This window comes from Podarcis tiliguerta (genome assembly GCF_965153285.1).
Source record: "Podarcis tiliguerta genome assembly, chromosome: 5".
In the NCBI taxonomy this organism is placed as follows: Eukaryota; Metazoa; Chordata; class Lepidosauria; order Squamata; family Lacertidae; genus Podarcis; species Podarcis tiliguerta.
Genome location: NC_139538.1, coordinates 6,978,726 through 6,990,498, shown reverse-complemented (window position 1 = coordinate 6,990,498; position 11,773 = coordinate 6,978,726). Strand labels below are relative to the sequence as shown.

At 48.4% G+C, this 11,773-nt stretch overlaps 1 protein-coding gene across 2 annotated transcripts; it reads left to right on the top strand.

Moving 5' to 3' along the window:
* The first annotated feature begins 946 nt into the window (after positions 1-946).
* Positions 947-11,431, top strand: ALG3 (ALG3 alpha-1,3- mannosyltransferase). 2 transcript variants are annotated; one of them, XM_083442319.1, is made up of 9 exons: positions 947-1,231; positions 2,243-2,342; positions 2,492-2,639; positions 3,897-4,057; positions 4,461-4,581; positions 6,671-6,876; positions 7,562-7,639; positions 8,468-8,611; positions 10,986-11,431. In XM_083442319.1, exons 1-9 carry the CDS (start codon positions 1,033-1,035, stop codon positions 11,158-11,160), a joined length of 1,332 nt encoding a protein of 443 aa, XP_083298445.1. In that variant the 5' UTR covers positions 947-1,032; the 3' UTR covers positions 11,161-11,431. The 2 variants fall into 2 exon arrangements, with proteins under 2 accessions (XP_083298445.1, XP_083298446.1); XM_083442320.1 differs by lacking the exon at positions 8,468-8,611 and having other exon boundaries at positions 7,562-7,797.
* Positions 11,432-11,773: the final 342 nt, after the last annotated feature.

The window sequence follows — 11,773 nt, the reverse complement described above, 5'->3', positions numbered from 1 at the left end:
TCGAAAGCACGAAGTGCAAGTAGATAAATAGGTACCCCTCCGGCGGGAAGGTAAACAGCGTTTCCGTGTGCTGCTCTGGTTCGCCAGAAGCGGCTTAGTCCTGCTGGCCACATGACCCAGAAGCTGTATGCCGGCTCCCTCAGCCAGTAAAGTGAGATGAGCGCCACAACCCCAGAGTCGGTCACAACTGGACCTAATGGTCAGGGGTCCCCTTTACCTTTTTAATACACTATTATTGCGTCAATAACATGTTGCAGACTACAGCCTAACAGGATGGCCCCTCTGGCATTTGTCACACATACACATGCATTTGTAGATCTGTGCTTTGAACCCAGAGCTTAAAATACACAACCTTTCACACACATGTATTTGGAGAGGATCCCTAACTTAGCAGAAAGAGAGAGAGAAGTGGAAATATAGGATAAACTCTGCCTTGCATTGAATCCAACTGAAATACTGGCGGATCCTGCTTTACACCAGAACTGATGGCAACCCTATTCTCTTTTCTCCCTGCATGATCCTTGAATATTTGTTTCCCCTAAAAAGCACATCTTGCGTTTTCAGGGCATAAGAAAGCAAGAAGATCCCTGCTGGATCCGACAAAATGCCCACGGGGGGGTTGCATTACTTAGGAGGATCCTTTCCAGCTCTGCAGTTCTGAGAGTCTATGAAGTGCCAGCTCAGGGCGGCTCACAAAACTTTAAAATAAAATAAGAACCCTCTTGACAACCACAGCACCCAAAAAATAAAAATAAATGCAATGCGAAAGCAAAACAGAGACAGCAAAAACTTAAAAGCCTCCCAGGGCTTCGTGGCGTGAGGCTGCTGATGCTCCGCCGCCACCGGGAAGGAGGAGGAAGAGAGCGAAGAGGAGGGAACCTTCCGAGCGCCGGAACTGCCTGCTCCGGGCAGCGGCGGCGGCGCCGGGGCGCGTTTCGCGGTGGCACCACCTGGCCGGGCCGCCAGCAGCCGTAGCAGCAGCAGCAGCTGCCCGAGGGGAACGTGGCCGGAGCTGGGCGGGCGGCGGGCGGGATGGCTCCGGGTCCCGCTCCGAGGAGGAAGGGGGCCGCGGGGCCTGCGGGCGGGCTGCCCTCCGTGCGCCAGAGCCTGCGCCGGGCCTGGCAAGACAAGCACCTGGTGCTCTTCGAGCCCCACTACACCCCGCTGGTGGCCGCCTGCCTCTGCCTGGCCGAAGTGGGGGTCAACCAGTGGGTCATACACAGGGTGGCATGTGAGTGGGGGCCCGGGCCGGGGCCGCGGGGGGGGGGTCGGGAGAGTGGCACTGGGGTGTGGGTAAGGGGCAAGGCTTAGGTGGGGTTAGGACCCTCGCCGGGAAGGAGGGAGGAAGCTCACGCCTGCAGCTCTTCTGGTAGTAGCGAGGACCAGCAAACCTTGAGGACTAGCGTGCCGGGCAGACGGAACCCTGTGGGATTGGGTTAAGGAGGCAACAGCAGCCCTGCTGGCTGGGTCAAGCAAAAGGTCTCCCTGCACTAGCCAAGCAGGTGGGAAGACCATGGGAAGAACGTGAGCATAGGAGCCATTTGCCCCCCCCCCCCAATATTACCATTCAAATGGTGTGTGTGTGCCACACTACGTGATTGATTATGCAGGTTAAGGCTTGCCTGCCCCCGCATATGTTATTCAAGTTGGCACCTCTGTATGTGAGGGCAACAACACGTCCCTCAGTTGTGTCCCACAACCCCTACCTTCAACTGGTAGCCGGAGTCAGGTCTCCATAGATGCTGGAGGCAGTATGCAGTGCAGCCATCAGGAGCAGCAGGCATTGCTGGATTCATCGTCCACAGATTTGTCTGCCCTCTTTTCAAAACTGCCCCAATTGGCAGCCGTTGCTACGTCTTGTGGCAGTGAATTCCGTAGTTGAACAATGCACAGTGGGGCGTCGTTAACAGGACTACGTGGAGGGTTCCATACAATGTGTAGTCTGGGGTAGTTTTGACGAAGGGCTGGGGCTTCATTTGAGCCAGGGCGTAGTGTCAGAACTGTTCTCGATGCTTGTTCTGGCTGCTAGAGCCCAGCCTAAATAAAAATCTGTCCCAGCCCTTCAGAAACAGATCATGGCTAAATGCCTTACACAGAGGAACAGCTACCAGGCATGGCTTTGCATGTGTTCTTGTAGGCTCGGATAATTTTAGAGCCCATCTTTTAGATCCAGGCCGTTTTCAGCAGCTGAACTGAGCTCCTGTTCGTACTTGATGGTACAGCTTCTGTGCTTTCCCCAAAGATACAGAGATCGACTGGAAAGCCTATATGGATGAAGTGGAGGGTGTTGTCAATGGGACTCTGGATTACACCCAACTAAAGGGGGACACCGGCCCTCTTGTGTGAGTAACACTGAGCTTGCAATTATAATGAGGGTTTCAGGAGTGGTAGGGTGGGTACATCTCTTAAAGATGGAGTCTGGGTGGCAATTGAGCAGTTTCTGTTTCCTTCCTCTGTAGGTGATCTATTTACCCACTCACTCTCTCTACAGATATCCTGCTGGCTTTGTTTACATCTTCCTGGGCCTGTATTATGCAACTGGCCGTGGCACCAACATCCGCCTGGCCCAGTATCTTTTTGCTGCCCTTTACCTTGCCACACTGCTGCTCGTTTTCCGCATCTACAGCCGAACCAGTAAGGTCAGTAGCTCATACAGCACCTCAAGGAGCACTAAGGACTGTTCTTTCTCCTGTCACACAGTAGATATGAGCCCTCATCCAAACACAGTGCTCCTGTGCAGTACATGTGGGACCTGAAAATTAAAGGCCAGGAGGACAGCAAGGTTTGGGTGGGTGCAGGTTAAGGTGGAATTCTATGGAGCTGCACTGCTGAACTCTTTATATAGACTGAGACTTCCATGTTCATGATACTGTACACAGCAACTGTAAAAAAATGCAACCTCATATTCCAGTTCTACCACTGAGATCTTCTGTAGGAGCATCGCTGGTTTTCCCCCAGGTTGGTGAGGCTCATTTGATTTCAACACAAAGCCGAGCTTTTAGTATTATTGGCCAAGCCCTGTGAAATGATCTTCCAAAATATATTCAGCAGGCTTCTGAATCTGTATTGACCTTTAAATGATTGCCGAAAGCTTTTTATTTGCTGCCAGGCTTAAACAATTAAGACAAACTTTAGTTAGTGTTTTTTTAATAATAAAAAATTATGTGGTCTTTATTTTGTACGTATTATTGTTGTAAACTGCTTTGATTTTTTAAAATGATGCTTTTGTAGTAAAGGTTCATATAAAACGTGTTCATATGCTGTGAATTAGAGGACACAGCTACAAGTTTTCGGTTCGGCGGTTCTCCCTCTCTTGCACAAGGAGGAAGAGGATCCTGGGAACCTGACCTTACCATTTGAGAAAAAAGCAACTGAGCATGCAGTTGTAGGGAAAAACTTAGGCACTTTCTGCTGAATGCTTGTCTGTTATTATTATTACAACTATTATTTCACCTTCCATGCATTTCTCAAGGCGATGCACAAATACAATAAAAACAGTTGAAAACAATACAGAAAGCAGCAGCAGTTAAAACTAAAAACCAATGTGAATTGGGCACCCATTGCAGGGAGGTATTCACCCAGCTGAGAAATCTTGCCAGAACAAAGCTTTTCAGAAAGTACAGATTGTGGGTGCCTGTCGTATCTCACCAGGAATTTCCACAGAAAAGGGCCGGCCACACTAAAAGCCAGGAGTTAAAGAAGGGGCAAAGTAGCTTCAGTCAGCACAGCTGCCAGCCACTGCCTCTAGGAGGTGCTGGGAGCCCAGTAGGCACACACAGGCTGCACGTTGTTGGAAGACTGCCATCTGTAAAATGGGAACAGTGGTAGCTTGAGTCATTTGAAGCCGCCCCAATGGCAAGTGGGCTTGATTTTCCTCGTTGACACCTCTGCTGCAGGTCCCGCCCTATGTTTTCTTCTTCATGTGCTGCGCCTCTTATCGCATCCACTCCATCTTTGTCCTGCGCCTCTTCAATGACCCGGTGGCCATGGCGATCCTTTTCCTGGCTGTCAACCTCTTCCTGGAGGAGCAGTGGTCCTGGGGATGCTTCTGCTTCAGGTGAGAGCCCCTTTAGAGCCAATCCATCCAATGGGAGGGTATTTCAAACAAACGAGTGGTTCTTGCAGAAGCACAAATAACGGGCACGCCTGATTTTTCTGCTTGCAAAGTGGGAACTTTCAGAGCCAGCTCATTGCTTCCTGTGGTCCATCTAAAACGGCCTTTGCCAGCCTGAGCACCTCCAGATGTTTTGGACTACAACTCCCATCAGCCATCTTGCTGTAGTCCTGTGTAAACTGTAAACCTTGTGGGCAAGGAGGACAGACTCTTGCTCTCTGTGAAAGTCTGCTGCTACTGTAGTTCTTAGTCAAAGTCAGATGGCAAAAGCAAGGTGCATGGGGACTGGAATGGGCCTTGTATTAACCACAAGGATCAGTGGCACCTTTTATTCTCTCTCCTCCAGCCTGGCGGTGTCTGTGAAGATGAATATCCTGCTCTTTGCACCGGGTCTCCTTTTCCTCCTCCTGCAGCGCTTTGGCCTGCTAGGAGCCATTCCCAAGCTCGCTATCTGTGCAGCCCTGCAGGTAAGGAATGGGAAGATTTGCCATGTCCAGATTCAACCCCTGGTATCTCCAGCCAAAAGGAATGGTAGGCCTAGGAAAGGCCACACGGCATGTCAGAACAGACAACACTTAGTCTACAGTGCCTGGTATTCCCAGGGGGTCTCCCATACAAATAGTAACCAGGCCTGACCCTGCTTAGCTTTTAGGAGATCAGGCATGACCATAGGCGGTATGACCATGTTGGTTTGCAAGCCCCCTCCATAGAGGCTGGCCCCTCTCACTGTCCTCGGAGCTTGCTTACCGGTAACCTCCTCTGGCTGATATCCAGACAGACCAGGGAGATTTTGATAGGCGACATTTTCCCAAGCGTGGGTAAAATGCACAACCCCTCTCTCCTGCTTCCGCAGGGGAAAGAAAATAAGTCAGAAATCTATTTACATGATGTTTATTTCTGACATTACAGCACTAGAGAAAAACGCGTCCTTTCAGTTCAGTTCTTCTAGCAAGTCTGACAAACTTCCTGAACATGCGCAGTCGGAACGTTTCAAATTACACTCTTCACAAAGACTTATCCAGCCTGTGAACGTCCGGGGAAATTCTTCTTTCCCACAGATAGGCGCATCATGTGATGTCAACAACCTGGCTGTCTGCAGCTGTGATGTTTCAATATACTGACAGACCATAGGCCAATACTTGTCTGATTCAGTTACTACCTAGTGACAGCAGAGCTAGGTCAAGGTGAAATACTTTGAAAATATACATAGCTGTGATCCTGTCCATTGGATCATCAGGTTTTAGTTTTAAAAAAGTTTCTAGCTCTCGTTGTTTCTGCAAATATGCAGGCAGAAACAAAGAAAGTATGGATGAGGCTTCCAGTGATCATGGTGAGACTCCTGTCCAAATATATATACAGTGGTACCTCGGGTTACATACGCTTCAGGTTACATACGCTTCAGGTTACAGACTCCGCTAACCCAGAAATAGTGCTTCAGGTTAATAACTTTGCTTCAGGATAAGAACAGAAATTGTGCTCTGGCGGCGCAGCAGCAGTGGGAGGCCCCATTAGCTAAAGTGGTGCTTCAAGTTAAGAACAGTTTCAGGTTAAGAACGGACCTCTGGAACGAATTAAGTACTTAACCAAGGTACCACTGTATATCCACATCACCCTGCTCCATCTCTAGCATTTTCTCTCCTTGTCCTTGTATTTGTGAATTTGTTTTGTGTGGTTGCACATCATTCCATGAGTTCAGTGCATGTGAGCGGTTACACAATACTCAGTGCATAACACTCAATTGCACAAAGCAAATAGTGGGTGTTTCCCCTGGTGTTTTATTTCTTAAATGGAAGGGAGAAATACAATTTATGAAGGATGCAGGCAAGTAAGTTTCCCCTCAAGCAAACATTAGAGAGGCAGTTAATGTTGGCCAAGCTCGCAGAGAGCTTTTTTGGCAAGGGAAACCTCATCGCTAGGTGCACATGAGGTTCAGTTACTGTCCAGCAGCCATTAAGAGGAGGCTGCCCAAAATAAATGCAGCAGGTCATTTGGAACTGATGCCGGGAAAGAAGCTGAACTGCAGCAAGAGGACCCCATAGATGAAAGGAAGAAGGGAAGCAGACATGGGAGGGATGGGCCAAGCATGCCTTCCTCACAGCTGCATTGCATCATGGGTTTTGTAGGTTTAAAGCAGCAGAAGTAACTAGTAGCTTGTGTACCTGATGCTCCAGCATTTTGCTAAAAATAATAAAGCACTTACAGGATGAATGTGCAGCAGAGCCTATGAAGCAACACGACATGTCTCTAATTTTGGAACACAGAGTTGTATTAGCAGAACCCGAACCTAATTTCTGGCTTAGGTGGTAATATCAATCAGCAGTGACACTGGCTCATCTGCTGCTGCAGCTGCAACCAAACATGTCTTTCCCGTTTTACTTCACCCCCTCAGGCGCACACCTTCATTGTCTTCCAAAAGAGACAGATACCTACAAGTAAAGCTGGCAGACTGAAGAATTGCAGTGACCTCAGCTTCCATAATTTGCTGCACTTGGAATGCCAAAAAGTTGCATTCATGTTCTTTGTGGGAGAATTTTAAGGCACAGTTCTTTCTTGCAGGTTGTTTTGGGGTTGCCCTTCCTGGTGGTGAACCCTGTTGGGTACGTGTCCCGCTCCTTTGATCTGGGCCGACAGTTCCTCTTCAAGTGGACAGTAAACTGGCGATTCTTGCCAGAAGAGGTTTTCCAGCACCGGACATTCCACCTGGCATTGCTGGCCGCCCATTTGGCTGCCCTGGGGCTCTTTGCACTGAAGAGGTGGCACAGGTGAGATGGTGGCGTTGTCACTGTGCTCGGGGGGCAGTACGTGTGAAACTCAAATCTGGGAGAATCAGGCTCACGGAGAGAAAGAGATTTGGTTGTTATTGCTTGTCAAGGAGCGAGCTTCTAATTCTCCAGCACTGGCCTGATACAAAGCAAGAGAGCAAACAGGACTTTGGGGGCACATACACAACCCACACAAGATTAGCCTTTGCAGGATTCTGCTTCAGTTCAGTGCAAGGGTGCAGAAACCACTTGCACTGAAAGTCAGTGTCATGTAGTGCACAGAATGTGAAAGCTGGGGCAAGTTCTGGGTTCACATCCCTACTCACCCATTTGAAGCTTAGTCATAAGAACAGCCCCACCTGATCTCAGCAGAGGTCCACATGTCTTAGGATCCTGTTTCCAACAGGGTGAGCAGATGCTTGCATGCATCTTATATATAGGGTGTGGAAAGCAGCAGCTGTTGTCTGTTTTTTGCCCCAGCACCTAGTTTTAAGAGAGAAACTGCCTAGTTGGAGATCTCCTCTGTCACTCTCTCAGCCTAACCTGTCTCATGGATTAAGAAGAAGTTATGCTGAATTGCCCTGAATAAGAGCTTATACTCCCAGCAGGAAGGGGTCCACTTTCTTATGGATCACAACAGTTCTGCTTCTCTCCTTATCCCCCCCACCCTGCCCCAAAACTGCAGGTGTGATGAAAGCATCCTGTCACTGCTGAAGGATCCAGCGGAGAGGAAGAACCCTCCGCAACCCCTCTCAGCCAATCATATCCTTTTGCCAGAGTGGTGGTGGTGGGGCAACCACATGGTAAACGGTTGGTGTGATGGTACAAGAACGGGCCTTTTCTGTGGTGGGCCCCCATTTGTGGAATGCTCTCCCTGGCGAAGCTTGCTTGGCACCTAAGTTACTTATCTTTAGGCCCCAGGTAAAAACTTCCCTCTTCTCCTAGGCCTTTGGATAATTAAACAATTAACTGCAGGGTGGTGGTGGTATGGTTTTCATTATGGTATGTATGTTTGTGTTTTTAATATTGTAAATTGCCCTGTGATCCTCCAGTGGAGGGTGGTATAAAAGTTTAATGAATAGTACTTTATAAAAGGGTGGGACGTGGGTGGCGCTGTGGTCTAAACCACTGAGCCTAGGGCTTGCCGATTAGAAGGTTGCCGGTTTGAATCCCTGTGACGGGGTGAGCTCCCGTTTTTCGGACCCAGCTCCTGCCAACCTAGCAGTTCGAAAGCACATCAGAGTGTAAGTAGATAAATAGGTACCGCTCCAGTGGGAAGGTAAACAGCATTTCTGTGTGCTGCTCTGGTTTCGCCAGAAGCGGCTTAGTCATGCTGGCCACATGACCCGGAAAAACTGTCCATGGACAAACGTTGGCTCCCTCGGCCAGTAAAGTGAGATGAGCTTCGCAAACCCCGAGTCGTTTGGAACTGGACTTAACTGTCAGGGGTCCTTTACCTTTACTTTTAATTTATAAAAGGGCATGGAAAGAGGCGAGCTTCCACACTCTTGATGCTCCTCCATTCCAGAGCTTCAGTGGATTTGAACTTTAAACTTTGCGCAGTGCAACCTTCCCTTAACCAAAGGCCACAGGTAGTCTTTGCTCTCTTCACTTCCAACTTCATCGGCGTTTGCTTCAGCCGCTCCTTGCACTACCAGTTCTACGTCTGGTATTTCCACACTCTGCCCTACTTGCTCTGGTGCACGCCTCCCAAGAAGCTTGCTCATCTGCTAAAGTGCGTACTGGCAGGGGGCGGGGAAGGGAGATGAGTCAAGGGGACTCAGGGTCATGCCAGCTATGTGCCTATTTTCTGTGTGCAATCAGATCCATGTAGTGTGTAGGAACTGCATTGCAATTTGACAGAATTTACAGCATACATGCCTGTGATTCCAGCACATGCTCACTTGATCATGATTACAGAACTTTGGGTTGCACCCAGAACTTGCATTTCACTCAGAGGGAGGGGACATTTGAATGCAACCATTTATTTATTAGGGTATTTGTAGAGTCATCTTTGCTCCCCAAACAGTTAGATGACAAATCTTTGGAACAAAGGCCACATCTGCACCATACATTTGAAGCACTCTTGTACCACTTCAAATGTATGTTGTGGATGTGGCTGAAGTCAGGATCACAAAGAGAACATCAAAACCAGTGAGGGGGTTAAGCAATGTGCCGTAAAATTTCATTTCAAATAATTTGCACATGTTAGACACACACAAAAAATCTGGATGAAGGGGGAAGATGTCACGTGGTGCCTGGAATAAAGACATTTTAAAAAATAGCTCAGCTTGCTGCAGAATTTTGATGGATTAGGGGTGAAGCAGGGAGTTCAATTTTCCACCTCCACTTATGAAAACCTTGATGCAGTTGCCACTGTAACGAAATTCATGTAGGAATCTAATCAAAACTTTTTATAAAAAGGCCTTATATTTAGGGGAGGTTCAGAACTCTTTATTGGCACATCTCTTTGTTTTAAGAATGTATAAACAGTTTCCTAATCAATGTTTTCCAAAGCAGAATGCAGAATATGTACACAAATCCGAAAAACAAACTTTGAAATCATTGAATTATCCAAACTCAGTATACATTATAAAATGGCCCAAGTCACACTTCAGAGAAGGCTGTCTTAAAAATTAAGTTTTTAATAGCTACCTATATTTCAGTTACAGGGACGCGGGTGGCGCTGTGGGTTAAAGCCTCAGCACCTAGGACTTGCCGATCGAAAGGTCGGCGGTTCGAATCCCCGCGGCGGGGTGCACTCCCGTCGTTCGGTCCCAGCGCCTGCCAACCTAGCAGTTCGAAAGCACTCCCGGGGGCAAGTAGATAAATAGGGACCGCTTACTAGCGGGAAGGTAAACGGCGTTCCATGTGCTGCCCTGGCTCGCCAGATGCAGCTTGTCACGCTGGCCACGTGACCCGGAAGTGTCTCCGGACAGCGCTGGCCCTCGGCCTCTTGAGTGAGATGGGCGCACAACCCTAGAGTCTGTCAAGACTGGCCCGTACGGGCAGGGGTACCTTTACCTTTATATTTCAGTTGGATGCCGGTTCCAGAAGGCTGGAGCTGCAGCATTAAAGGCCTGATATATTTAATGATATCAGGTGTACTTCTGGGGCATACAGAACTCTTAATGATGCCCTATAAGAAGAATGCAATTGCCAGAGAGGAGCATGTGGGGCAAGGCTTAAGTTTCTCAAATCTCCTAGCCCTAACTTGTATCACTTTAAATGCTAGAAGCGAAACTTTTAACTGAGCCACATAACGTATTGGCAGCCAAGTGCAGTTTCTTAGCAGAGGTGTTCTATATTGTTGGTGGGATGCCCCAGCCAACAGTCTAGCTGCATTATTGTAACCTAGCTGCAGGTTCTGGATTGCTCAAGAGAAGCCCCACATAGAGTGCACTGTAGTAATCCCATCTTGAGAGTTCCTGATGCATGGATCACAATAGTCATAGCTGTCTCACCAGATGAAGCTGATAAAAGGTGCTCTTAGACACTGAGGTTGCCTGTTCCTCCAGCGATCTAGGAGTACCTTTGCTGAAGCAGAACTGAGGGCAGGGTGGAGGGTGGCAAAGAAGCGAGTGCTAAGTTCAAGATCCTGGTTCTGGTGTAGAAAGCCCTCTACATTGTGGTATCAGGATACCTGAAAGATCATCTCATCTCTTACATACACAATTGATGACTGTGCTCTGTAGGTGAGGGCCTCCCACAAATAGGCTCTTATCAGGTCTGTTCTGCACAATAGCTGAATTGGGATTTTAGTGTTGTGGCACCTGCCCTTTGGAATGCCCTCCCCTTGAATATTAGGCAACATCTGTTGTTTTTATGGCGCCTACTGAAGACCTTCCTCTTTGAGCGAGCCTTTTAAGTTGAGCTCTTTCCGAGTCTGCATCTGTGCTGGAATAGTTTTAAATATGTTTTGTATTGTTTTATCTCTTGTTTGCTGCCCTGGGCTCCTTTGGGAGGAAAGACGGAATATAAATGTAATAAACGAACAAACAATTTTTAAGAGTAAAAGTGAGGGAAGGAGAAAAACCCACTCCTCCTGCTACGACAGCCTTATGTGACTTCTTGAACAATGTCCTATTTGTTTTTTCCTCTCCCTTCAGGGTGCTCATTCTAGGTTTGATCGAGCTTTCTTGGAACACGTACCCGTCAACAGTTTACAGCTCCGCCGCCCTACATGTTTGCCACGCCATCATCCTTCTCCAGCTCTGGTATGGGACGGAGCCCTCCATGACCCCCCAGGAAGTAAAGAAGCAGCCTTTGAAAAAGGCCGAGTGAAAACTGCACAAGAGGAGCTTCCCACAGTGAGAGCATGAACAAGATGGTCCAGGCATGGATGTTGCTCTGGGTCAGATGCTGATGGACCACTTCCATTCCCTCCTGGGAGGACCTCTTGCTCAAGTGTAGGCACTGCCTCCTAGCCGAGAAGGGTGGTGGTGTGTGGATGGGAAAGAGTACAATCTGCATACAATCTGCTGGTGGTAATGTGGAACAGCTTAAATAAAATCAGCCAGGGCTTGGCGTGAGGCCTCTTGCCTCTGTATTTTGACTTTTGTCTCGTGGCTGCACTTCATTTGCTTTTAAAGCAAGCTTCTTGGCCTTTTAAATGTGGATAACACTTGAGAACAGGTGGACTTAAGGCTGTATCCAACACCGTCCAATTAGTGCAAGGACTTCCACTTGCACAGTGGAACTGCCCCCCCCCCCTCTGCTCCCTCCATCCACCCACTAAAGCTGTTCTGTAGATTTTTCCCAACTCTCCTGAGCAAATTAGCGGGCAAGGGGTGCACAGAGACAGGAGAGGGAGGGGAAGTTCGGTTCTGCAAGTGGAAATCTGTGCACCAACGGGATGACTTCATCTGATACAACCCTAAGTAGCACAGTCTTGGTA